The sequence below is a fragment of the Diceros bicornis genome, chromosome 17 (assembly GCF_020826845.1).
Source record: "Diceros bicornis minor isolate mBicDic1 chromosome 17, mDicBic1.mat.cur, whole genome shotgun sequence".
In the NCBI taxonomy this organism is placed as follows: domain Eukaryota; kingdom Metazoa; phylum Chordata; class Mammalia; order Perissodactyla; family Rhinocerotidae; genus Diceros; species Diceros bicornis.
In genome coordinates, this window is record NC_080756.1 from 60,602,975 (window position 1) to 60,630,250 (window position 27,276).

General features: G+C 36.8%; 2 protein-coding genes across 4 annotated transcripts in view; one reads left to right on the forward strand and one right to left on the reverse strand.

Annotated features, from left to right (window-relative positions):
* The window catches only part of DCP1B (decapping mRNA 1B), a 55,499-nt gene extending 29,532 nt beyond the window's left edge, over positions 1–25,967 (reverse strand). The window contains exons 1-4 of one of the 3 annotated variants that reach the window (XM_058559133.1): positions 25,808–25,826; positions 20,909–21,030; positions 19,819–19,859; positions 15,117–15,244 (exon numbers count right to left, since the gene is read on the reverse strand). In XM_058559133.1, the coding sequence (XP_058415116.1) occupies positions 15,117–15,213 (97 nt within the window). In that variant the 5' untranslated portion in view covers positions 15,214–15,244; positions 19,819–19,859; positions 20,909–21,030; positions 25,808–25,826. Of the gene's footprint in view, positions 1–15,116; positions 15,245–19,818; positions 19,860–20,908; positions 21,031–23,470; positions 25,774–25,807 lie in introns of those variants that run through there. The other 2 variants (XM_058559130.1, XM_058559131.1) reach the window with 2 other exon arrangements.
* Positions 1–27,276, forward strand: part of ADIPOR2 (adiponectin receptor 2) — a 429,864-nt gene that overhangs the window by 291,724 nt on the left and 110,864 nt on the right. The gene's annotated exons all lie outside the window — the stretch shown is intronic.

The following is a 27,276-nucleotide window of genomic DNA, read 5'->3' on the forward strand; positions in this document are numbered from 1 at the left end:
ATGTGGCTTTCATTTTCTTAGTAATAAATTTACACAGGGTTCACTTTTAACGTTTCAAATTGCTTTTGTAATAATTGCCTGAACTGATTTTAGTTAAGAAAACAGATGATAAAGTTTCAAGGTTTTAGAATATGTTAAGTTGGGAGACCTTTGCTTGCTTCATGTAGCCTGAGGTCTAGGAGAGGGCTTAGAGTGAATCACACAGTTCAGCTTCTTTGCACTAGCCTGAGAGGTGGGACTTTCTATCATGAAGTGGGGAATGGGGAGAATTTTGGAAAGCTGGGCAACTTTGTGGCTCTTTCTCAATCACCCCAAGCAGGATATCTTCAAAGCTGGACAAAACAATCAGACATATATCCATATATAACAATTCTAGAAATAGTATAAATGATTTGGGAATTACTTTAAGTACATTGTACATGTCTATTTCTTATCCAGACCTGTTCATTTTCTGTGTTTATTTGGTACCACAGACTACAAATAAAATATAAGAAATGGTCTCTGCCCACAGGGGCCTATAATTTATTACTCATGCCACTGCTTTCTCAATAGCCTAGGTAATCAATAACCAACTAATTAATGGTAGCACATGGCACAGCAAACATTTCACAAAATGTATTCTAAGTACAGTGAGCAATGCTGATTCCAAATTATGACCTATCTTTGTGTGCAAATTTGACTTTCTTATTGCTATTATTTATTATGGGTAGTCACATTTCAACTGGAGCTTTGGAAGAAATTAAAGCTTACACTTCATAATGTGGCTATTATAGGACATATTATGAGGTGTATCTATGGTGACAGAAGTCAGAAAATTGTTGTCTCTGCCGGGGTTGATGGTGCAAGTGGTGTAGTTGTTGACTGGAAAAGGGTGATGAAAATGTTTTATATCTTGTTTTGGGTGGTTGATTACATGAGAGTGTAATTAGAGTATAATGAGAGTGTCATATATTATTATAGGACATATTATGAGATGTAAGCTTTAATTTGCCTTATAATGTCCTATAATAGCCTCAAGAAAAGACCTATGATTATATTTTAAAATCCTATTAATTGTTTACTATATATTTTGTTCTAGGGAAAGGACTGCAGAATAGATGCTAAGGCTTCTCTCTACTAGTAAACTGACTTTTAAAAAAAATTGACTCTTCAGAGGGAAGTGGAAGGTTAATTCCAAATTAAGTTGTACATGTTTTCATATTCTCAGCAAAAAGAAATCTTTCTTCTCTGCCCCTGTGGAGAAAGCAGATGTCCCAAGCCAGAGGAAAGGGGGCACAGCTTTTCTACTGATCTGGAAGCTAGAAATGCAAATTAAATTATTTCCATCACCTCAAATTACTTAAAACTTTCAGTTGAGGTCAAGTTACATGAAAGGCTTTGGTGTCATGTTGGTTTAAAGTCCTGAAGATGTGTTTTAGAATAAGGATGGTTGTATTTCCAGGTTGAGGAAGCCAAGATACAAATTTGAGAAGAGTTAGTGTAACATTCTAGTCAACTTAGAAGAAGAGATGAAGGTCAGATGAAACAATGGTTAATAAATGCCAGGATACAAAAGAAAACTAACAAATTATACTTAAGTATTCATTTCTTTAAAGTGTTCTTTTACAAGGTTCAATTATTTCTACTTTTTTAAATTGAGAAATAATTTATATACAATAAAATGCACAGAATTTAAAGTGGTTTGATGAGTTTTGACAATAATACACTCTCATGTAATCAACCACCCAAAACAAGATGTAAAACATTTTCATCACCCTCTTCCAATAAACTACACCATTTTCACCATCAACCCCAGCAGAGACAACAATTTTCTAACTTCTGTCACCACAGATTAGTTTTGCCTGTTCTTAGACTTCACATAAATGGGATCATATGGTACATGTCCTTTTGTGGATGGCTTCTTTTGCTCAGGATGTTTTTGAGATTCATCACGTTGTTAAACAAACATATCAGTAGTTCATTCCTTTTTATTGCTGAGTAGTATTCCATTATATGGATATACCACATTTGTTTATCCATTTACTTATTGATGAATGGACAATTGGGTTATTTCCAGCTTTTTTTTTTTCTATTTTGCTATTATTAATAAAATTGTTAAAAACATTTGTGTCAAGTCTTGCACAGCCTTGGACATATGTTTTCATTTCTGTTAAGTAAATACCTATGACTGGAACTTGCTGACATATGATAATTATACGTTTAAGTTTACAAGAAATTGTCAAACAATTCTCCAAAGTGGTTGTACCATATTACCTTCCCAACAGCAATGTATGAGAGTTTCAGTTGTTCCATATCCTCATTTGATAATGTCAGGTTTTTTTAAATTTTAGTCATTCTAGTAAGTTTTGTGGTATTCTCATGCTGGTTTTGATTTGCATATCCATCCAATGTCCAATAAGAATATGAAAAAGTGTTCAATGTAATTAGTTATGGCAAAATGCAAATTAAAACCACAATAAGATATGACTTCAGAACTCCCAGAATAGCTCAAATTAAAAGGAACAACAATATCAAGTGTTGACAAGGATATGGAGCAACTGTAACTCTTATACATTATTGGAGAGAGTATAAATAGGGACACAACTTTACAAAATTGTTCAGCAGTATCTACTAAAGCTAAACAAACCCCTATATTATAAAAGGGGTTGGTATAAACCCAAAACACATAAGTGCATATATCCATCTAAAAAATATGAACCAGAATGTTCATGGCAAACTTATTTACAATAGTTCAAAATTAGAAATAACTTAGGTACCCATCAACAGGAGAATGGATTAATAGATTGCAACATACTGATACTATGGAATACTACACAGCAATAAAAAGGAATAAACTATTGCTACACACAATAACTTAGAAGTCCCTGATGATTAATGCTGAGCATTTCTATTGGCTATTTGTATATCTTCTTTTGTATAGTGTCTGTTAAATATTTTGACAATTTTTAAATTGGATTGTTTGTCTTCCTATTATTGAGTTCTAAGAGATATTTAAAGGCATACCTCATTTTATTGTGCTTCACTTTACTGTGCTTGGCAGATATTGCATTTTTCACAAGACCCTCCACCAGCAAAAAGATTATGACTTGGTGAAGGTTCAGATGATGGTTAGCATTTTTTAGCAATAAAATATTTTTTAATTAAGGTAAGTACACTGTGTTTTTAGATACAAGGCTATTGGACACTTAACAGACTACAATATAGTGTAAACATAACTTTTATATGCAATGGGAAACCAGAAAATTTATGATTCACTTTATTGCCATATTCACTTTATTGCAGTGGTCTAGAACTGAACCCACAGTATCTCTGAGGTATGCCTATATATATTCTGGATATAAGTACTTTGTCAGATATATGTAGTGTGAATATTTTTTCCCAGTCTGTGGCTTGCCTTTTCATTTTCCAAAAGGTATCTTTAGAAGAACAGAAGCTTTTAATTTAATGAAGTTTTTACTTTTGATGGGGTATAATTTATCATTATTTCTTTTATGATAAATACTCACAAGATTCAACTTAAATCTAGTGTTGGTAATGCTACCTGTTTTAAGCCATTTTTAATAAAGAGCTACAAATTTGGTTGCTTCTACAAAAATGGAAAAAAGGATTTCTCATTTAATTCTCAGATAAAATATCTATAGCATAAGCCTTACTATTCAAATCATATGGCCATGGTTTAACAAGGCCATTGGAAAACAGGGACATGACCTGTCTTCATGTATCATAATTAAAATATCAGCTTTGGAGTAGTGAATAAAATTCTAAAATATCAAATCAGAATATCTCAATAAGAGTAAAACAATTCGAAGGAAACATTCTATAAAATGTTTTTTAGAACTTAAAGTTTTTTTTTTCTTTTTTCTTTTAAATAGAATCACTTAGTGAGATGGTTACTCACTTTCCCCCACAAAGCCCCAGTGCATGGCTGTATATCCTAGCTCTAAGTCATTCTAGTTCTTCTATGTAAGCTGCTGCCACAGCATGGCAACTCACAGATGGATGGTGTGGTTCTGCAACCAGGAACCAAACCCGGGCCGCTGAAGTGGAGCACCGAACTTGAACCATTAGGCCATCAGGGGTGGCTCTACAAAGTTTTTTAAAGAACATTCATAGAGATGAAATTAACATATTCCCACATTTTATGTCTCTTTCCTAGAACTGTTTAATTTCTCAAGATGAGGATGTATGGAATTCTCACAACTTGCAATTATTTCTAGGAACTTTTAGGTAAATGTTACTCTTATCTACACAAAATCAACCTTGAGGAGCAGAGCAGTTCTTATTAAGGTGCTGAAATTATTTAGTATTTTGAGTTTCTACCCAGGAACCACACAGTGTTCAAGGTTTTCCTTATTGTCTGTTGGCTAATGCCATGAAAGAAAAAAAAGTCTGAAGAAATAATTGTAAAAATTTTGGTTAAGCTTTATTGGCTGCCTTAATAAAGAAATCTAATAAAAACAACTCAATACTCACTGCAAATATTTAATTGTACACACTTAATGCAAGGAATTAAGTGCTGAAGGGGAGTACAAAGATTCCTTGCCCAGAAGGACCTTGCACATCAATAGAGAAACTAGGACAAATATTATATATAAGGTAAAATATAAGTACTAGTAAGTGCCCATTGTATATTTCTAGCTCAGCATTTAGGATATTATTTTGAACATACAGTCACGCACTGCCTAACAACATTTTGGTCAACAATGGACCGCATATATGACGGAGGTCCCATAAGATTAGCAACATATAGCCCAGGTGTATAGTAGGTTATAACATCTAGGTTTGTGTAAGTACACTCTATGATGTTTGCACAATGATGAGATCACCTAACAATGCATTTCTCAGAATGTATCCCCGTTGTTAAGCAACGCATGACAGTATGTTTGTCTTTTCTGCTAGCATAGTAAACTCTAAGAGGGAAGGGATGCATCTTACTGATTACTGAACTCCCAAAACCTAGCACAGAATCAATATCAGTTGGCAAGTGCTCAACAAACACTTATGAAAATGAACATAAAAGAGGTATATGTTGCATCCAGAAATCACAGGCAGATAGAGGGACTACAAAAACAATTACAGAGAAGTCAAATTTCGCTTGGGTTTTGAAATATGAGTAGAATTTATCTGGTAGAGATTGGTAAGGGTGAGGGAGAGAATTCAAGAAGAAAAAAGAAGAAACATGTTTAAAAGCATGGAGACAAGAAGTTAAAGAGTATTCTGGGAAAGCATATAGTTGTATTTGGTTAGAAGAGAAGGCAGGTATACAAGAGTAATGGTAGACTTGGCCAGACAGGTAAACTGGGATGTGCCTATAGCAAGCTTTAAATGTCAGGTGAAAAAACTTACTTGGTAGACATTTAGGATTTTGAGCACAAAAATGACTTATCAGATTTGTGCTTTAGGAAGATAGGTCTAGCAGTGGTTTTGTATGGAGAGGATAAGCCAGATGCAAATTGTAAGGCTAATGATATATCATCCTTATTATGTGTTCCTGGGTTCAATTTGCTAGTATTTTTGTGTGTGGTAAAATATAAATAACATGAAATTTACCATTTTAACCATTTTTAAGAGTACAGTTGAGTGGCATTAAATACATTCACAATGTTGTGCAAGCATCAGCACCACCTGTCTCCAGAACTTTTTTATCATCCCAAACTAAAACTCTATACCTATTAAACAATAACTCCTTCTTCCTTCCTCCCCCAAACCCCTGGTAACCACTATTCTACTTTCTGCCTCTATGAATTTGATTATTCTACGTTCCTCATATAAGTGGAACCATACAGTATTTGTCTTTTTGTGTGTGGCTTATTTCACTTAGCCTAATGTCTTAAAGGTTCATCCATGTTGTATCACATATCAGAATTTCATTCCTTTTTAAGGTTGAATAATACTCCAATGTCTGTATATATGACATTTTGTTTATCCATTCATCTGTCAATGAACATTTGGGTTAGTTCCCCTTTTTGGCTATTGTGAATAATGCTGCTATGAACAATATTTTGCTAGTATTTTTGTTGAGGATTTTTTTATATCTATATTTATGAGAAATTTTGGTCTATAATTTTCTTGTAATGTCTTTGTCTTGTTTTGGTATCAGGATAACGTTGCTCTCATAAAATAAGTTAGGAAGTATGCCTTCCTCTTCTATTTTCTGGAAGAGATTGTGTAGAATTGGCATTATTTCTTCCTTAAATGTTTGGTAGAATTCACCACTAAAACGGAGGCTGGACTTTTCTTTGTTAGAAGGTTTTTAACTACAAATTCCATTTCTTTAATACATATGGGACTATTCAGGTTATCTACTTCTTGAGTACCTTTTGGTGATTTTGTTTTTCAAGGAATTAGTCCATGTCTTCTAGGTTATTGAATTTATGGGCATGGAGTAGTTCACAGTATTTCTCTTATTATCATTTTAATGTCTGTAGAGACCCCCCTTTCATTTCTGATACTGCTAATTTGTGTCCTCTCTCTCTTTTTTTTCTTTCCTTGATCAGTCTGGCCAGAGGCTTAACAGTTTTATGACTCTTTTTGAAGAATCAGCTTTTGGTTTCACTGATTTTCTCTACTGTTTTTCTGTTTTCTATTTCATTGATTTCTGCCTTTATTTTATTATTTCCTTCCTTCTGCTTGCTTTGGGTTTAATTTTCTCTTCTCTTTCTAATTTCTTACGGTGGAAGCTTGAATTACTCATTTGAGACCTTTCATCTTTTCTAATATAAGTATTTGATGCTGTAAATTTCCCTCTAAGTCCAACTTCAGTTGCATCTGACATTGTATTTTCATTTTTATTCATCTCAAATATTTTCTAATTTTCCTCTCTGACATATGGATTATTTAGAAGTGTGTTGTTTAATTTACAAATATTTGGGGATGTTTCAAATCTTTCTGTTACTGACTTCTAGTTAAATTCCTTTGTGGTCAGAGCATACTTTCTTTGTTTGATTTCAATTTCTTTAAAAATTTTAAGACAAAGTTTATCTTGGGGAATGGTCCATAAGCACTTGAGAAGAATGTGCATTCTATTGTTGTTGGATGGAGTGTTATATAAATGTCAATTACGTCAAGTTAGTTCACAGTGTTGTTCAGGTTTTCTATAGCCTTGTTGTTTTCTATTTGTTCCATCAATTATAGAAAATGGAGTATTGAAGTCTCCAAGTATAACTGCAGATTTTTAAATTTATCCTTTTAGTTCTATAACTTTTTGCTCCACATATTTTGAAGCTCTGTTGTTAGGTACATATACATTAATGATTGTTATGTATTTTCAGTGAGTTGATCCTTTTATCATATTATAATGTCCCTCTTTATCTCTGGTAATTTTCTTTGTTCTAATATCTACTTTGTCTGAAGTTAATATAGCCACTCTAGCCTTCTTTTAATTAGTATTTGCATGTTTTTTTAATCCAATCTGACAATCTCTGTCTTTTAAGTGTTATGCTTAGACCATTTACATTTAATGTAACTAATGATATGGCTGGATTTGGATCTACCATTCTATTTTTTGTTTTATGTTTGTCTCCCATTTTTTGCTCTGTTGTTACCTCCTTTCTCTCCTTCTTTTGGATTATTTAAAAATTTTTTAGTATTCTATTTTAATTTATCCATTGGTTATATCTCTGTATTTTTTTTAGTGGTTGCTCAAGGAATCACAATATACATACCTAACTTTTCACAGTCTATCACAGTTTTTATTTTACCACTTCAAGCAAAATATAAAGACTTTACAACTATATAGGTCCCTTTACCCTTCCCTTTTTGTTGTAGTTGTCACATACATTGTACCCCCTCCTCACAATGTTATAACTTTTGCTTTCAATAATCATATGTATTTTAAAGAACTTGAGAGGAGAAAAAATAAGTGTATTCTATTTACCCAGAATTTATTTCTATCGCTCTTCCTTCATCCTGCAGTTCCAACTTTCCCTTTGGTATCATTTCCCTTCAGTGTGAAGAATTTCTTTTAGCATTTATTTTAGAGCAGGTCTGCTGACAAAAAAAAAAAAAAAAAAAAAAAAAAAAAAAAATCTTTTAATTCTCCTTTATCTGAGAATGTCTTTATTTCACTTTCATTCCTGACAGATATTTCCACTGGAGATAGAATTCTAAGTTGACAGTTCTTTTATTTCAGCACTTTAAAATGTTGCTCCACTGTCTTCCAGACTCCACAGTTTCTGAAGAGAAATCTGTAGTCATTCAAAACATTGTTCCCTATATGTATCATTTTCCTCTGGTTGCTTTCAAGATTTTCTTTCTCAATGTTTTGCAGCAGTTTGATTATGATATTTATGGGCATGGTTTTCTTTGGGTTTATCCTATTTGGGGTTCACCAAGTTTCTTGATTCCATATATTTGTGTCTCACCAAATTTGGAATGTTTTTAGCCATTATTTCTTCAAATATGTTTTCTACACCACTCTTTTTCTCCTTTTATGGGACTCCAATGACACAAATTCAGACCTTCTGATATTGTCCCACAGGTTTCTGAGGCCCTATTTGTTTTTTTAATCTTTTCTTCTATATTCTTCAGGTTGGATAATTTCTATTGATCTATCTTTGAGTTCACTGACTCCTCTTTCCTCTGTCACCTCTATTTTGCTCTTAAGGCCAGCCACTGAATACTGTATTATTCAGTTCCAAATTTTCTATTTGGTTCTTTTTTATACCTGCTTCTCTGCTGAGAATTTCTCTTTCCATTCATTTCAAGAACATTCAGTTTTACCTCACTGAACATAGTAATAATAACTGTGAAAGCCATTGGCTTATAATTCCAACATCTAGATCATCTCAGGGTGGCCATCTATTAATTGACTTTTCCCCTGAGAATTGGTCAGGTTTTTCTGGTTCTTTGTATGATTAGTAATTTTGGATTGTATCTTGGACATTTTGATTGTGTTGTGAGACTCTAGAGTCCTCTTAAAACCCTCCAGAGAATGTTGATTTTGTCTGTTTGAGAAGGCAATCAATAGTTAGATTTAGACAGGAAGTTCTGGAGCCAGCCCCAGTGGCCTAGTGGTTAAGTTTGGCATGTTCTGCTTTGGCAGTCTGGGGTTCGGTTCCCAGGCATGATCCTACACTACTCATCTGTCAGTGGCCAAGCTGTGGTGGCGACTCAGACACAAAAAAAAGAGGAAGATTGGCAACAGATGTTAGCGCAGGGCGATCTTCCCCAGCAAAAAAAAAAAAAAAGGTTAAAGGAAGCTCTGTCTTGCCTTTGTGGGCAATGGTTCCCATGTCAGTTCCATTTTCAAAGCTGTTTGTCTGCCCCATATATATATATACACACACACCACTTAGGAATTAGTCTGGGACTTGGATGGTGGCTTATATTGTGGGTTAGTTCTTAAAGACTTTGCTATATTTCTTCAGCTCTGTTACATGTATGTGAAGCTCATGGGTGAGATCAGGACTTGTGTCAATTCATACACAGAATTAGGGGATCTCCTTATCTAGCTCTCTCCTCTAGAATCTCCCCTACTCTACTCTCCAGGTCTCAGGGGCCCTTTTTCCCAGTCCTCTGGCTAAGAAGTCAGGGTTTCTTTCAGAGTTTTAGCTTATTACACTGTCAGGCAGTCCTCAGAGCTTGAGCTGCCCACACGGTGAAGCAAAAGAAAGATAAAAACATATAATAGGATTTTCCCCACACTCTTCAGACCACAGGGGCCCTTGTTTCCTGTTCCTCTGGCACAGACAGGTTGTTTCTGAGGATCTTTAGATGCCTGTGCTGCCACCATCACCACCACAGTGGCAGTTCAGCCTTGCACTGCAACTGGCTTCAGGGTAGGGTTAGGAGAGAAAAAAAGGGGGGAAGGGAGTGATTCTCTTCACACTTTGTAGCTCATGAGTCCATTTCTCCAGTCTCCAGACTAGAAAGAGGGGTTTCTCTTAGTTTTTGTTGTCCTTGTCTGCAGTTCTGTGACCTGGCCCACTCTTGAGTCAAAGCCAGGAGATAAAGAATTGAAGAATAAAATCAGGAAACTCATTGCCATACTGGGTGTTCTTCAAGTTCTGACTTCCTTCCCCAATATGCCTATTATTGCTTACTTTCAGAATCCTCAACTAGTTTTTTTATATTCTGTCCAGAACTTTTCATTGTAACCAGTGGAGAGATATGCTGTAATGAACTTACTCTATTTTGGCCATTGCCGGGCGCTTAATCTCTTTTTGTTATAAGGAGTTATGAAATACCCCAAGTAACAGGTAATGAAAGCCTGAACTGGAATGGATGTGGGAATGGAAAGGAGGAGAGTTTCAGAAACATTACAGAGCTGAGACTTAGCAACTGGCTGGGAAGGCTTCAAAGTTTACTTTACTATTACCATATGCTAAAATACAATTTATAGATTCCTAGCTTTACAAATGATCTGTTAATATAAATGAGCAGGCAGAGGTCCTCTGCCCTGCTGCTAAGGAAGTTACACTCTTGGAGTCTACACAAGTTTTACTCTTGAATTAATTTTCCTACAGAAATAATGCTATACATGCTAATACAATACTTCATATGTACATTATTAGGTTAGTGTGCTATTCTTAGATAGGTACAATGGGCTAAAAAGGCTCTTGTGAGTTGACTTAGAAGCCTAATCACCAACTAAAATATTGTTTTTATGAATGTATTGTGATATCCAAACCCTTGTGGGTTTATGCCTTTTTTTTTTTTTTTTTTGTGAGGAAGATCAGCCCTGAGCTAACATCCATGCCAATCGTCCTCTTTTTGCTGAAGAGTGGCCCTGGGCTAACATCTGTGCCCATTTTCCTCCACTTTATATGGGATGCCGCCACAGCATGGCCTGACAAGCGGTGCATTGGTGCGTGCCCGGGATCCGAACCCGGGCCGCCAGCAGCGGAACATGCACACTTAACTGCTATGCCACACGGTTGGCCCCAGGTTTATGCCTTTTTTTATCCCTTTGTTATCATTTCAATAGTTTCAGAAATGTTTTCAATCTGGCATGTTTAACCAAAAGTCCACCAACCAATCTTTAAAAGGAAACTTCTAGGACATGGCCTATCTGAAAGATGAGGACTGTCTGTAATTATCATTTTCATTCAGTGTACCATATTCCATTATTTATGCTAGTTTTTCCCAGATCCTACAAATGTCAATGAAGGATTTAAATTGCATTTCTTTTTGAATACAAAACCTCCCAATATGATAAATTCACTTTACAACCGAGGAGGAGTTTTCTAAAACAGCTTTGATGCTAAATATCTTGATTTTGCCTTTTCTGATTTGCTCTAAGCTCCAGGCTTATGTCTGCAATGAAATCAAGCAGCTCAAAAGAATTTCATTCTAATCCTGTAACCACAGACAATTCAACCTATTGGCCTAGCTCTGAAATCTACCTGTCACTGTTGTCCATAACTTATCTTAAATATTATGACATATTTGGGAAAACACATTTCTAAAATGTATCTCCATACATCAAAATCTTATGTAGTTGTGAAATGGAAAACACAGTAAACAGTGACTAAAGGGGGATAATATAAAAGAAACAGTCAAATTCAGCTTTTGTTACATTAGTTTTTATTTGATATAATTGTGATACAATAGGTTCTCAATTAAAAAAAAAAGAAACTTGCTTTTTAAACTTTGGAGTGTACACTAAAAAGATTAAGTATTTCTTGAAAGGTAAATCTTGCTCAAACACATCATACACGTGTTAGCACTTCCATTGCTTGGGTGTGAGCTTTTGAAGTTAGGCTTTCTCAGTTCAAATGCTGTTTCCTTCTCAAAATAGTCATGGACCATGGTAAATTACTTAATCCCTCTAACCTCAGTTTCCTCATTTATAAAACAGGAATAATAGCATTTCCAAGAAAAGTTATGAGAATTAAATAACCTATATAAAGCCTTGACATAGTGCCTGGCAGACAGTAAATGCTCAATAAATGTTTGCTGAATAAATGAATTTTTTGTCCAAACTTTAACAGCTATTGTATTTACTTTTAAAGTTTATACAGGTGAAACCCTACTATAACCAAGTTTAAAAACTATAAATCTTTTACTGTAATAAAACTATAGATTTTGTGGGGCCAGCCCGGTGGCGCAAGCGGTTAAGTGCACGCGCTCCGCTGCGGCGGCCTGGGGTTCACTGGTTCGGATCCCAGGCGCGCACCGACGCACTGCTTGGCAAGCCATGCTGTGGCGGCGTCCCATATAAAGTGGAGGAAGATGGGCACAGATGTTAGCCCAGGGCCGTCTTCCTCAGCAAAAAAAAGAGGAGGATTGGCGGATGTTAGCACAGAGCTGATCTCCTCACAAAAAAAAAACAAAAAAACAAAAAAACCCCAAAAAACTATAGATTTTGTGTTTGGTCAAAATTCAAAGTTACTTATTTATTAAACATCTTTTATTATTATTATTATTAAATGAAGAGAGTTTGAGACTTTCACTTCTTGATTTTATTCTTCTAAATTCATCCAATTCAAGAGAGGGATAGTTATCTCCTTAGGTATACTAATTTTTTTAACCTACTGAACCTAAAACTCCATGAGAAAACTCACCACAAACCTATATCCACTCTACCTCTTGAAATGTCCAAACACAGTCTGTGAGACACAGAGGCCCAAGATCTTGACTACACAGATCTTGAAGGGTATAGAGTCTTAAAAACCAGTCCTGAGTGAACCTGGGTTCATTGTCCCAAGGATGATGAATGAATCTATACTCGTCTACACACTATTCTCATTAGAGAATATGTAAACCATACGCAATTATTATATAAAGTATTTGAATTAACAACATTTGAGAGCTATGTGAGACTGAAAGCACCTGGGGTAAACCCTTCTGTGAACCTTTGATGTCAGAGACTGAAAAGGCTTTTACAAATAAACTAAACTAAAACCAAATGACTATGGCTGCAAAGGCAATCAGTACCCGGTATTAAGGAGAAAAAAAAAGCAAAATAAACCCAGAAAGGTAAATGGATCCATTCCCTTCCATTCTTTGTTGTTCAAGTGATTTCATTTCTTTCTTATAGAAATTCATTAGAAACACTTTAATATGCATCCCAAAGGCTGCCTTCAATTTGCATTCATGTTTAATAGTGGAGAGAGCAGTACAGGTGGTGTAGAAAAAGCAAGGAACTGAAATAAGAATTTGTAAGTTTCTGTCAGGTCTGTCACCTCACTGAGTCTCAGTTTTCTCATCTGCAAAATGGCAGGGGAAATGTCTACAAAGTCGTGATTATAAAATATGGTAAAATAAATGTAAATGCCTAGAACTGTGCCATTCAGTAGAAGTATAAGGTGAACCACAAATGTGAGCCACATATGTAATTTTAAATCAAAAAGAAGCAAGTGAAATTAATTTTAATAATATATTTTATTTAACTCAATATATTCAAAATGTTATCATTTCAACAGGTAAATCAACATAAAATTCTTAATGAGATTTTTTTATGTTCTTTTTTTTGTACTAAGTCCTTGAAAATCTGTGTGTATTTTACAGTTATAGCACCGCTCAACTCAGACTAGCCACATTTCAAGTGCTCAACAGCCTCGTGCAGCCAGTGACTAGTGTATTATAAGACAGCACAGGCCTAGAAGCAAGGTGAGGCTTCATGTATGTTCATCAGATCCAAATACTATTTCCTGTCACATAAACCCTGTGGGGCTTAGGAACATTATTTTAAAATCAACCACATTAAAGAGAGTTTGTATTTTTATATTTTTGGTATAGTATTATGTGATATAATATATAAGATGTAATACTATAATAAGAACTTAAAACATTATCTATACTTATTAGACCAAGTATTTATCAAAATAAGAGCAACCGAAAATGATTCTTATAAGTCACTAATATTCGTTTATTTTATATTTATTTTTGTGGTTATTTTGTTAGTATTTGAATTATATATTAATTTGACACAGAATCTAATAACCTCAAAAAAGAAAATAAAACCTGTAAGCAAACAAACATTTCAAACTACAGGCTACAATTTGATTAAACTACACCTTCCAGCAAAGAAACAGGAATAGAAAACAAAGTATTTCTCTATATTACTAAATTTTTCACTTCACAGGACCTACCATTAGTAAGTCATGTTACAGTTTTAAGAGCTTTCATTTTTTTCTCATAAAAATTTAACTGTATTCTCTAAATAAAAATAATGACCACCTATCATGACAACTAATTATATATGAACATAATTATAAGTAAATATAGCATTAAAATGATGCTATATCTATTTCAAAACAACTCATTGGAGCTAAAACATTAAATATTATTTGTATTACATTCATTAATAGTATACAGTAGGCAAATTCTTGTATCTTGAGCTCAAAGAGTAGGCTGGGAAATGTATGGGAAACATTTCTTAACTACAAGGTCTTTTTGAAAGTTATCCACAAAGCACAGAGCATGTGCATGCACACACACGTTTATACATTTATTAGTATGCTCTCGGTTTCTCCGTACAGAGATGCTCCTGCAGTTTATATATTTTCCATCAATTTTTCTCTGGACTGCCCAATAGTCCAACACAAGTAGTGAGATAAGACACAAGAGCAAAATGGAGACAGAATATTGGATGGGTGATTGCTACCTCATTTCAAATCTGACAAGGATCATTTAGTTACCTAATATAACTTCAACATTACAGAGTGTGATGAAATTCTTAATGATCAAAACTCTTTGGACTTTGATTTCTCATTTACTGTGTATGCAAAGGATGGCACTTTTAGAATATTGGCCCTTTCTCTCAAACATATTATCAAGGAGGCTCAGTCAGAAGTAATACACAAGGAAAAAGGGCCACTAGCTGAATCATTAATTCTATGTTCTACAGCACCACCTATATCTCCTTCTGCAGTCTCCTGACCAAGAATTCCTCCCCTAGCCCTGCTCAGGCTTAAAATCTCTGATGGGTTCACGCTGCAGAGCGGCAGAAGACAGGATTTAAATACTTACATCATCAGATTCACATTGTTTTCATTTAAACTTTCCCAAGGAAGAAGCTATTCCCTCAATTAGGCATGCATTTCCCAAGCTGACCAATGCTAACCCCTAGAGTCACTGATACTACACACAAACACACTACAATTTTACAATTTTAAATACTTGGCCAAACTGCAGAAATAAAACCACCCAATGAATTAAGAAAGACTCACATCTGGCATTTCTGTAGAGAAGGAAAGGGTCCTGGAGCTGGAAATCCAGATCTTTAGTAATAGGTTCTGTCCTATTTTCCATGCTCAGCCTATTCATAATGGTAAACCCATGCTTTGGAGAAGCAGATCTAAAAATCACAAGGGGTGGGGAGGATATGAAAAGACAAGGCATTCAGTACAGTACATTTTAGAATAACTACATTCCCATGTTTCTCTCAACCTCTCTGAATATACATACATGGCTTTGTGTAAGCAGACTGTACATATATAAAGCAATGATTCTTTACTATTGGTTTAATAGTACTAATTTATGTACTAATTCACATGTAATACTTACACCATGATTATCATTACCACTCCGTTGGTAAAATCAAGTCCTACTTATTTAACTATGTGAGTGTATATACGTGTGTGTGTGTGTGTGTGCACGCGCATGTGTGTACTTATATCTTGTTTCCCTACCTACATTGTAAATTCCTTTAAGGCAGTGATGGTAACCACTTTTTAAAAAATTGCTGACAGATACTTTTAAAGAATCTTTATAGTTCATATAGAATGTACATCACAATTATATGAAGAAATCTTTCATAGAAAATGTTAGTGTTGGTTTGAAACGGAAAGCTGCAAAATTTCTTAGAGAAATGATGCAACTCTGGTCAATGAACTTGTGATAAGATATAGCATAATTAAAAGACTATATAATTTAATGCAAAGAGCAGTTATTTTGTTTTCTTCAATATAAAGCAAACAGCTTCATAGATAAACAACTATAAAAGTTTTTCTCCATAAAAATATGGCATTGGGTGACTGTTTATTTTTCATTTCATTCAACAAATCTTCAGTGCCTGCTCTCTGTCAGGCAGAAAGATCCCAAATTATACAGAGTATAAACCCTAACAACTACATATGCATTTGTCTACCCTTGGGTGACAGCCATATAGTAATTCAACTGTGCAACTTCTAGTGACAAATGAAACACCACATGCTTGCACACTGAAAATGAAACAAGCAGAATTCATTTATTTACTTTAAACTAGGCACCAGGGTAACAAACCCACAGAAATGTTATGAGCAATATGAAGAAAAGGTGCTTATATGTTAGTTTTATTTCACTCTAACCATTCGATGCTGATAAAGAGGTACAATACAGCTACATTATCACTTAAAGCACTTTCTTTTGAGACTTCCAATTTTAAAATTGATGGAAGGTAATCCTTGCCTAACTTATTTTACAAAGAGGTAAAGTGGTAGTAGGCATATAATCAATACTAGAAATAATCACGATAATCATTTCAACTTAAATTCCGAGGAAGAATGAAAACTGACTTCCAAAGATCTTGGACAGAGGGTCCTCTGGAAGTGTCAAGTTCAGAAATCACCAGCGGGTGTCTCTATGAACTCTCTATTACAGAAAGGAAGACATCGGAGGAAATAAAGAAAAGAAATAAATTTTAAAATGGAATTAGGTGTTTTTATACAGAATCAGAATTTGATTCTTCAAGTATTTCATTATCACAACAGGATCTTACCTCTCTAATAATATGGGTACTATACCATCTCATAATTTATAAAATAGGCTCAGAGGATAAATGTGCCAATTGCTCTAAAGCAACATCTGTAAGAGAAGTCAAAATATATCACTGGCAGCTCCATTACCTGTACCCACAACCCCCTTTTGATTCTTATGGGCTTTCTGTCATTCTCTACTGAGGAAAGACCTCGACATAGAATCCAGCATCTGGCAGGGAGTGGAGATGAGGGAGGCTCCTATTCTTGAGAAGTTAGATTTGGGGAAGAGATTAACAAATAGGGGAGGATTTGTTTCTTAGTTTAATGGTTTGTTTAACTGACAGCTCCATTAGGACCTCAGAATATATTAAGAAGTACTTGAAAATACAAACCTACATTTGGTTTGGGAACAAAAGAGAAAACACTTGTATAATCTGTTACTATTCTGCACTCAAAAAAAAGAAAAGCCTTACTAAAAATCCTTAAAATAAATCATTAATGCATATTAATACATCTTTTCTTTGACTTCTCAATACTACCTGTGAGAAATGAAGGAGAATGCATACTGTGTGCTTGGCTCACAGTAGAGTTCAATTGTTTGGCTTTCTTTTCACTTTTCAGAATTCTCAAGAGTAGCCTATACTGAATAAACTCACTTGGTGGTATGCACTGGTGCTTTTGGAATATTTTGGAACATAATGTAAACTAACACAGCCAATGACTCATGGGCACTCCCACCACTTTTCTGAAACTGTGAATAAACTGACCTTCTCATTACCTACTCTGATGGCCTTACCAGTCCATTCCTTTCTTTTCACTCCTACTGCTGCTTCCCCTTCCACTCCCACAGCCTTCCACCATTCTTGCACTGTGCCCTCTTCATACTGTTCTAGTTCTGCTTGTATCTTTATGGCTGACTCTTCTCTGTATCCTTGCTGGCCCTAAAATCCAAACACTAGCCTTCAACAGTTTCCTCTCCATCAGAGAACACTTTTTCTCTCATCATTTCTATGACCAAATTAACGCAGACTCTAAACTCTCTATCTCCAGCCCTCACCCCATCCATCCTGAGTGGCTGAACATCTCCATTTGGATGCCCTGCTATCACTCCAAAATCATTATTTCAAAATAAAATTAAAACTTTCCCTCAGGGCCAGCCCCGTGGCTTAGCGGTTGGGTGCGCGCGCTCCGCTACTGGCGACCCGGGTTCGGATCCCGGGCGCGCACCGATGCACCGCTTCTCCGGTCATGCTGAGGCCGCGTCCCACATACAGCAACTGGAAGGATGTGCAACTATGACATACAGCTATCTACTGGGGCTTTGGGAGGGAAAAAAAAAAAGGAGGAGGACTGGCAATAGATGTTAGCTCAGGGCTGGTCTTCCTCAGCAAAAGGAGGAGGAGGATTAGCATGGATGTTAGCTCAGGGCTGATCTTCCTCTCAAAAAAGGGAAAAAAAAAAAAACTTCTCCTCAAACCAGATTCCTGACCTCCTATCTTTCCAATCACCAATGATTTTGTCATTCTCTCAGTCTTTCATTTCAAAATCTTAATGTTATTTTTAAAATTTCACCATTCCCTCCATACATGCATTCTTTCAATAAATCCTTTTCATTTCAACATCTATCATTCTAGTTCATACTCTTATCATCTCATATCTACTCCACTGCAGTCATCTTCTCAATGTCCTCCCTAACTCCAATTTCTTCTAGAAGCAATGCATCCTCTTACTGCTAATACACTGACCGCCCCTATACATTTTGTTGTAACTCTATTATTCCTCTGTTAGTAAACTTTCAATGACTCCCTCCTGCTAAGAAAATAAATTTCAAAATCCTTAGTCTAACACATTCCAAGCCAGCAAAATCTCTTTACCCTCATTGTCAACTTCTAAATAACATAAACCAATATAAACTCACTGCACCAAAGAGTCATTTTGCTTACTGTCCCTTTAACACACTAGGTTCTATTCCTCTGCTTATGTCATTCTTCATAGCGAGACTGCCCTTCCCTCTCCTCAATGCAAGTTAAGTTCTACCTTAGTTCTGAGGCCTACTCAAGACTCACCAATTCTATAAAGCCTTCCACAATCATAGCAGCCCATTCATTGCTTACAACCTATCAACTGGCACTTAGGATAGTCTACCTATAGTGTGGTTTATCTTTAAACGTGAATGTATGTGTAAAAAACATACACTTTACTGTGTGGGGGGGCACGTGTGCATTTTCTGTCTCCCCAGTCAAACTGTCAGCCACTGTCAGCCATAGAAGGGTTTGTCCAAAGCCTTTGTACTTTATCTTTGCACCCCCACTGATGGTGATGGACTTGAGCTATGACATTTTATGTAAATGTCTATATGAATAAAAAGTTTAGGTATTAAGAAAATACACATACTATATGTCTCTGTGTACATGTGATATTAACGATATCTGATAAAAATTACTAATAACATGCATTTATTAAATCTATCCTGAAATACATTCTATTAACTAGACAACGGAGGACTCAAAGACATCTTTAATTTTGGATCATGCTTCTTTAGAGTCAAGGGAGGGGGCAGAGGGAGGTGACCAATAAAACCATTTTCCAAATATTGACTAAATAATCTAATATTATTATTATTATTATTATTTTTAAGATTTTATTTATTTATTTATTTTCCCCCCAAAGCCCCAGTAGACAGTTGTATGTCATAGCTGCACATCCTTCTAGTTGCTGTATGTGGGACGCGGCCTCAGCATGGCCAGAGAAGCAGTGTGTCGGTGCGCGCCTGGGATCCGAACCCGGGCCGCCAGCAGCGGAGCGCGCACACTTAACCGCTAAGCCACGGGGCCGGCCCTCTAATATTATTAAAAGTGTACTTCTAGCTCCTTGCCAATGCATTATATTCAAGAACTTTGTACCATTCATTTGAATTAAAGAATAAATATTTAATACTATTTTAAAAAGAACACAAAGATTTAAGTTCATCTACATTGAAGTGTAAATTATATTCTGAAATTAGTATTCATCACACTCTACCATGTGACATTATTCAGTATTCCCTCCCTTATGTCAACTAATAACTTCAAACTAAGATTCAGTTCTTTACTTCTCCTTGAAATGAAATAACAATTGAAGAAGAGAGACATAAGTGAGCTAAAATATTATTTCAAAGATGGCCAGTTTCTTTATAAAAGTAAAATATTCTTACCTTGTGTAAACAAATAAGGTTCCTTCCACATCAGTCTTCTCCTAAAAAACAAAAACACAATACACAGCAAAATATGTACATTCTCTTCATTAATAGTAACCATTCACAGAAGTTAGAGAAAATAAACTTCCTATAGAATAGGAATTCTCTCCAGTTTCAAGAAAGGCAAAATCCAAGCAACATGCAACCTGAGGGGTTCTTCTTAGGGAAAGGAGGGAAGAGGCTCTCTGCCTGACTGTGGCTCTGCGGATTAAGCAGCAGGAAGCAGTCCTTCCCCTTCTGTCATTGACAAAACAAACCATCATTATCTCTCTTTACCAAATACAGGGATAGCAAAACACCTCTGGCTGAAACATAGGAAAATAAATGTGATCCATGGATTTCATTAGAAAGAAGAGATTATAGTAAGTGTGCTGCCTTTTCCTCTATCCTCCAAATTGGGTATATCGCAAGCTGCAGAAATCAGTGGCGTCTGCATTTCATTATCCTTCTCTTTATTTTCTGGGTTCATTTTCTTTTGCTACATCCTGTCACCTAGGAGACCAGATGATTTGCCAATAACTACTTTGACTACTACATAGAATGGAGCAATGATTCTGGACTTTTCAGACAAATTAATTGCTACTTAGTGTGGAATATTTAGAGTCAGGTTCTGATCTTTGAAATAAAGTTAGACAGAAACATAAGCAAGCTAGGACTCAAAAAATCTGCCTGAGAAAAACTAGGGGAAGTGGTAAAGTTAAAATGATAAACCACCATTTCAGTTTATTTAGAAAAGTTCTTTTCCATCTCTCCAAAAGCAGGAGCCCAGGCCCTGATGAAAATGTTCATCAGTATAATGCACATGAAAAAAAATTTAAGTATCCATTTCTTTGATTAACTAGTAATCAGACAATTATAATTCAGAATTTAAAATGTACTTTTGCTACTTACATGGTTTAATTTCAGCACTCTATTTAACGTCTCCAAATTTATTATTACTATCCATTACCAAAATCATTCAAATTTAAGTACTTTGTAATTTTGGTGAAAAATACACTCTTTAAGAACAAAGATGTAATATTAAAATGATAATTTTTAAAAGGCTCACAAAAAATTGGAAGCATGATTCTTTCACATGCTCAAGTAATTGCAGCAGCTTTCCTGGTCACCTTAGTTTAGTGGATCTCAAAGTGTGGTCCCTACATCAGTAGCATCAGCAGCACCTGAAAACTTGTTAGAAATGTACATTCTTGGGCCCCTTCCCAGACCTACTGAATCAGAAACTCGGGGGGGCGGAGGGGGAGTGACCTTTTTTTATTAAGCCATCCAGCTGATTCTGATGTATGCTGTGTGAAAACCACTGCCCTGGTTCAATAACATATTCTCTGCCCATAGAACTATATTAGGAGTCGTGGACAGAAAATCCACTAAGCCCCAAATTATATTAAACATCACCAAACATTGTTTTTTTTTTTTTTTTTTTTTGTGAGGAAGATCAGCCCTGAGCTAACATCCGTGCTAATCCTCCTCTTTTTTGCTGAGGAGGACCGGCTCTGAGTTAACATCTATTGCCAATCCTCCTCCTTTCTTTTCCCCCCAAAGCCCCCGTAGGTAGTTGTATGTATGTCATAGTTGCACATCCTTCTAGTTGCCGTATGTGTTGGGACGCAGCCTCAGCATGGCTGGAGAAGCGGTGCGTCGGTACACGCCCGGGATCCAAACCCGGGCCGGCAGTAGCGGAGCGCGCGCACTTAACCGCTAAGCCACGGGGCCAGCCCCCAAACATTGTTTTTTAAGAGCAAATAGCTATTAAGAGTAAGTTACTTAGTACCAAGATTTTTAATCCTCATTATTATAGAATATGTAATTAGAAATAAAGAATTTACAACAGTTAAAACAATTGTAGCCAGTCTTTTCTCTAATATACAAACATTGCTAAGAAAGTTAGAGTTCATCCTTAAACTGGATTTACTACGAAGTCTGTATAAATCATTTCAATGTACTATGAAAACTATCCTTATTTCTCAAATGTGGCCCATTTGCCACTGTGCTTTGAAAAATACCCTGAATCAAAATGAAAAAACTATACAGAAACATTATTACTTATCTTTCTTTGCAAACAAACACAGTCAATTCCTATCTGTTGAGAAATCTATATCCTGGGTGCACTTTAAACACTAAGAATTACTTAAACCACCACAATCTCAATCATTGAGAAAACGGCCACTACAGTACAATAAATGCTACCCAAACAGTCTAAGAATTTGTGGGCATCCCTTAAGTCTAACTGGTACAGTGGGCAAGTGTATACTAGTCCACAAAGCTTTTAAGAACAAATTTGTAAAAATTAAATATTTGGTATTATCTATTACACTGATAGGAAACTGAAGCCAAGATACAGGTGATGGAACCAGGTCTTAGCACCTATATGCACTGTCAGGATCACCTGCTACAAAGCCAAAACACCTTTCTGTCTTCCAGCATTTGAAACTTGGACTATTTCACCTTAAAGATTCAAATCAGGATGTTTACTTCTATCAGCACACATAGAACTAACAGTTTTTGACTTGTTTCCTTTCTTCCTTGATGAAGTAGTAATAGAAATCACCTTTAAGAAAAAAAGAAAGGACTGCCACATTTTAGTTTTGAAAAATCCAGAATCAGAAATGTAAAAGGCATGCTTTCCTAAGTATTCTTTAACTCACATATCAATTCTTAAAACTGAGATTTTTATATAGTATTACACACAAAAAGCATGAGTTTGTTCATGGAAAGGAATTGTGTTTCAGTGATTACAGTATTGGACCTGAAGTGGGGTTCTTGCCAGCTCATACTGGGCTAGTTTATTATTCTACGTCTCACTTTCTCCACTGAAAAGAGATAACCAGCCTACACCACTCAGATCTTTTGATGAAAAACATTTTTCTCTACAACACCTGGATAAAAGGGACTTTGGAAACATACATTTCTGGTCTATTATGGCTGAAACAGCTCAAATTCATGCATTTTCCTGGTCCCTCCACAGTTATCCAAGGGTAACCAGATTTTTAATTTCTGGGCAAAGCCCAGGGTTCGGGATGTGGGAATTAGCTAAATAAGATTTTATTAGGTCCTCCAAGTAATGACTTTTATGTTAAAGGATTAGTTCTCAGTTCTGGGGGATTTTAGCTTAGATTTTAAAGGTATAATTTAATGATTTAATATTATACTCTATTATAAAATAGAACAAGTGCTAAAAAATTAACTAGTTCAAAATTTAAAATAAAGTGGAATATAAAATAGCGCTAGTTTGCAAATTATGGGGACTCAGCACACAATCTGACACTTGAAACAACTCAAAGCAATTTATATCTTACTGATTATTCTATGTTAATATAATGGAAAAGTAGGTCTCCATTTACCCTTTTAAAATCTGTCTCTGTCGGTCATGTATGTAGCATGTGAGTCACCCAGGAAGCTTTCAACAAGCATCACGTGCCTGGACCTCATATCCAGAGATTTTGATTTGGTGGGTTGCACTTTTTAAAACCCCAAGTGATTCTGATACACAGAAAACTTAGAAAACTACTAGCTAGAAACAACAGGACACTAGTCACTCTACGGCAGGGTTTCTCAAGCTCAGCATTTTTGACATTTGGAGCTAGGTAAATCTTTGTCGTAGAGGCCTGACCTGTACATTGTAGGACATTCAGCATCCCTGGCCTCGACCATCTAGGTGCCAGTAACATGCTCCCTCTCAGTGCGACAACCAAAAACTTTCTCCAGATACTGCCACATGTTGCCTGGAGGAAAAATCAACTCCAGTTAAGAACCACGGCTCTAAGGACTGAGCGGTGAAAATACCACCAGGGTTATATTCTTTAATTGACACATAAGTATTTTGGCAGAGTGGTCTTTCCTGGCAATGGGAAATAGGTCTAGCTCTAAAATTCCTATTCCAGTCGTGACATAATTGTCCTTAATTCTTCCTTAAAGCAGCTCATTTTCTGTCCACCCTTCATTCCTAATTTCTCCTGCTCTGAATGCCTGAAGTCATTCTTCATCTATTTTTAGTGCAATAAGAATTCCCCTCCTTTACATTCCATCTGCCTTCTTGCAAATACTTTCTCTTTCATTCTCAAGAATGTTCTTCACACTTTTATTAGGTTTACGTTCAAAAGGCTCTTCTCCAGAGGCCCTGAGTGATGGCATGTGGAATCGGTGGTGACAATCTGTTTACCCCCAGCAACCACTCTGCAGCTGAACTAGGTCTCTCTCTCTTTTCTGGTTACCACAGCCTTGAAGATTAGTACTTTGAAAGAATGACCTTTTACTGCATGAATTATGCCATGTGAAGGCAACAAGTCCAGGAAGCAGGAAAACATAACTCCTGTAAATGATGAGGCTTAGGAGAAGGGCTTCACTGGGTATCTAATAAACCTCTGTAACTATTTCAACAGGTATCTATCAGATAGATCCTGTCAAAAGCCTACAGGAAACAACTGTTATTCAAGAGGAATGCTCTCCTCTACATGTTAACAATTTCTCAGGATTCTCCAGACTCTAACCCTAGTGTCAAGTCAGTTTACAGAACTACACATTCCTGATCCTTATTTAGTACAGAATTACCTTGACAAAATTATAACACTATGCCTTGGGCATTGTTCTATAGAGCAATATAATAGCTACATGTAGAATATCTTTGTATTTTTCCTAAATTGCTATTGAAGAAATTGTCCACTACATTGCTCAATGTCGTTCATATAAAGACCAAGGTGACAAATTCCTCTGAAAACTAGGGGTAAATACTCTCTTTCCTGATCAAGAGGTATACTTCCTGTTAGAGAACAATGAATATTAAAGAGCTCTCCCTCTTTTCCCTTTTTGCTTGGCTACAAGGAGAGCAGACCTAAATTCCTTGTCCCTTTTCAGTAAATTTCCTCAGTTAAGAACTTAGAGCAAAAATGTTCTGTTCTCTGTTATTTTAGAACCTACTTCTTTATCTTTTTTTGTTAAAGATTTTCAGGTGAATTTTTATTAGACTGCTGAAGATCTATACAAAAGATAAGTACGCCATATAGATGAATGGAGGTGTTAAAAAATATATGAATTTGTTCAATATGGATGTTTTGCTTGCTTCAATTTTGATGTTTCTTACTGTCTTGGAGAACACATTAAAAAATTCTGAAATCCATTCATCCATGCCCAGTTCTTTATACTGTTTTGTAACTTATTTAAAGATGATGGATGGATGGTTATATAACAGACGAATTAATATTATCTGGGGTAAAAGTCACTATGAGGAAAAGAGAAAAAACTACATCTCTACATTCAAGTGGGTGGGTTACAAAATCGCATGTGGTAATTCCTGCAACAGGAGTCAGGTGTCTTACGCTCCTACTCGATTCTAATTGTGAGGAAAACAATTTCATTCCATTGCTATTTATTGACGTTCTGCTTTAAGAAGAGCACCAAAATAACTTGGCTCTCAAATATCAAACTTATTTTGGTCTCGGTGGGCTGCGGTGTTATAATCTTTCCAAGAGCGTCAGTTCCTTCTAAGGTCCCATCTAAGACTGATGTTCCAGAACCAGAACTAACTTTCCTTTGGGCCGTCCCGCATCCCGCCTCCTCTACAGCCCCGTTTCTCTACAGCAGAACCCTGCTTTATTTCCTCGGAGCACAGCAGTCTTCCGGCCTCCCGGCATCGGGTCCTCTCTCTCCTTCAGCTCTCAGGGTCCCGGCCCCGACCGGTCTGCTCTCCCAACGCGGGGTGTCTTAAATATTTAATTAAGTCTGTCCCCAACTTCAGGTGGTTTCACACATCGGCCACCCTCTCCCCCAAACCTCGGGGCCCCGGGGACCAGCTTCCGCAACTTCGGCCTCAGGCCAGCGAGCCACACCGTCCACCTCCGTCCACCTCCAGGTCGTCGGCGTCTCCTCCCTCACCGGGGCCTCCAGCCCCGCGTCGGACGACCCCGTCCCCAGCCCGGCCCTGCCTGCGCGGCCCCGTCGCGTCCGCACGCACCCACTCGTTGGCCCGATGGCCGAAAGTGTACAGAGCCACCTGGCTGGCCACGTCCACGATGCGGTTGATATAGGGGTCGTGGCGCTGCAGGGCCGCCAAGCTGATGTCGCGCCCCTTCCCCACCAGGCCGCCCGCCGCCACAGCCGCCATCTTCCCTCCCTCCCCGACAGCAACACAGGGCGCTCGGAAGCCACTCTCAATTGAGCGCAGAACGAGCGAGCCGCCTCGCCACCGAAAACACGCGGCGACCACAGCCCGGGGACGGCTCCCTCCTGCAGCCGTGCCCCGCCCTCTCCTGCCGCGACGGACGCAAGACAGTACTAATCGATGGCCGCGCTCCCTCCCGCCCACGATCGTTGCCACTGGCAACCAAAAGCCGAGGCTGGAGGTGGGCCTCTCTTTTCCTACCAAGAGCTGTGTTCTTCCTACGTGAGCCTTTGAGCTGCACGCTCGTGGCAGCTCAAGATGTATCTCTTGGATGTGTTCTACGCCTTGGTATGTCTTTCCTTTGGCGCTCGGTGATCAAACCCATAATAATAAATAAGCCTCAAGCATTAATAACTGAAGAGAGAGAACTGTGATTTCTGTGTGCGCTAACACCCAGTGGTTCTTAAAGTGTGGTCCTCGAAACCCCTGGGAGTTCATGAGACCCTTTCAGGGGGTCTGCCAGTTCAAAACCATTTTCATGACAACACTAAGACTTATTTGACTCTTTCGCTGTGTCGACATTTGGACCAATAATGCAAAAACAATGGTGGGATAAAAGCGCAGGTGTCTTAGCATGAATCAAGGCAGAGGCCAGTGTAACTTAAGCAGTAAAAATTATTAATTTTATTAAAGTTCAACACTTTGGCACACTTTTAAAATTCTGTGTGAAAAAACAGGAAGTATGCATAAAACATGTGTGCTGAATACCTAAATGGCGTATTTGTCTCCAGGAAAACCCTTTCGTGCTTGAGTTGCAAGCTGAACTAGTATTTTTATTTTTGTATTCACAGAACACTATTTTTCCTTGAAAGAAGATGGACGCACTATGGTTATTTAGACAGGTGTTTGACAGACATTTTTTCAAAAATAACGTGTACTGGTTACTTCCAAGAAAACAAGGGACAGTTATTGTTGCCAATGATAATTTTTTGAGATTTCAAGCGAGAATTAGAAGTTTAGAAAACACATATCCACTGCCATGAGCTTGACAACTTCTCAATACTTAAAGTCGTTTCTGATGAGATCAGTTGTAATATTAATGAGTGTGATTTAAAAAAATAATTGTATAATGAAAAGTATCAACATTTGAAAGATCTGCTTAACTCAGTGACCCAATATTTTCCAAATGACCAATGTCTGATGTTACATAATCATGCATGGGCAAAGATTCATTCAAGGACTAATGGATTTTAAGGTAGCAGAGTGTGAAAAGTTAATGGATAGGGTTTCAGATAGCACATTGCAACTAACCTTTGAGAAAC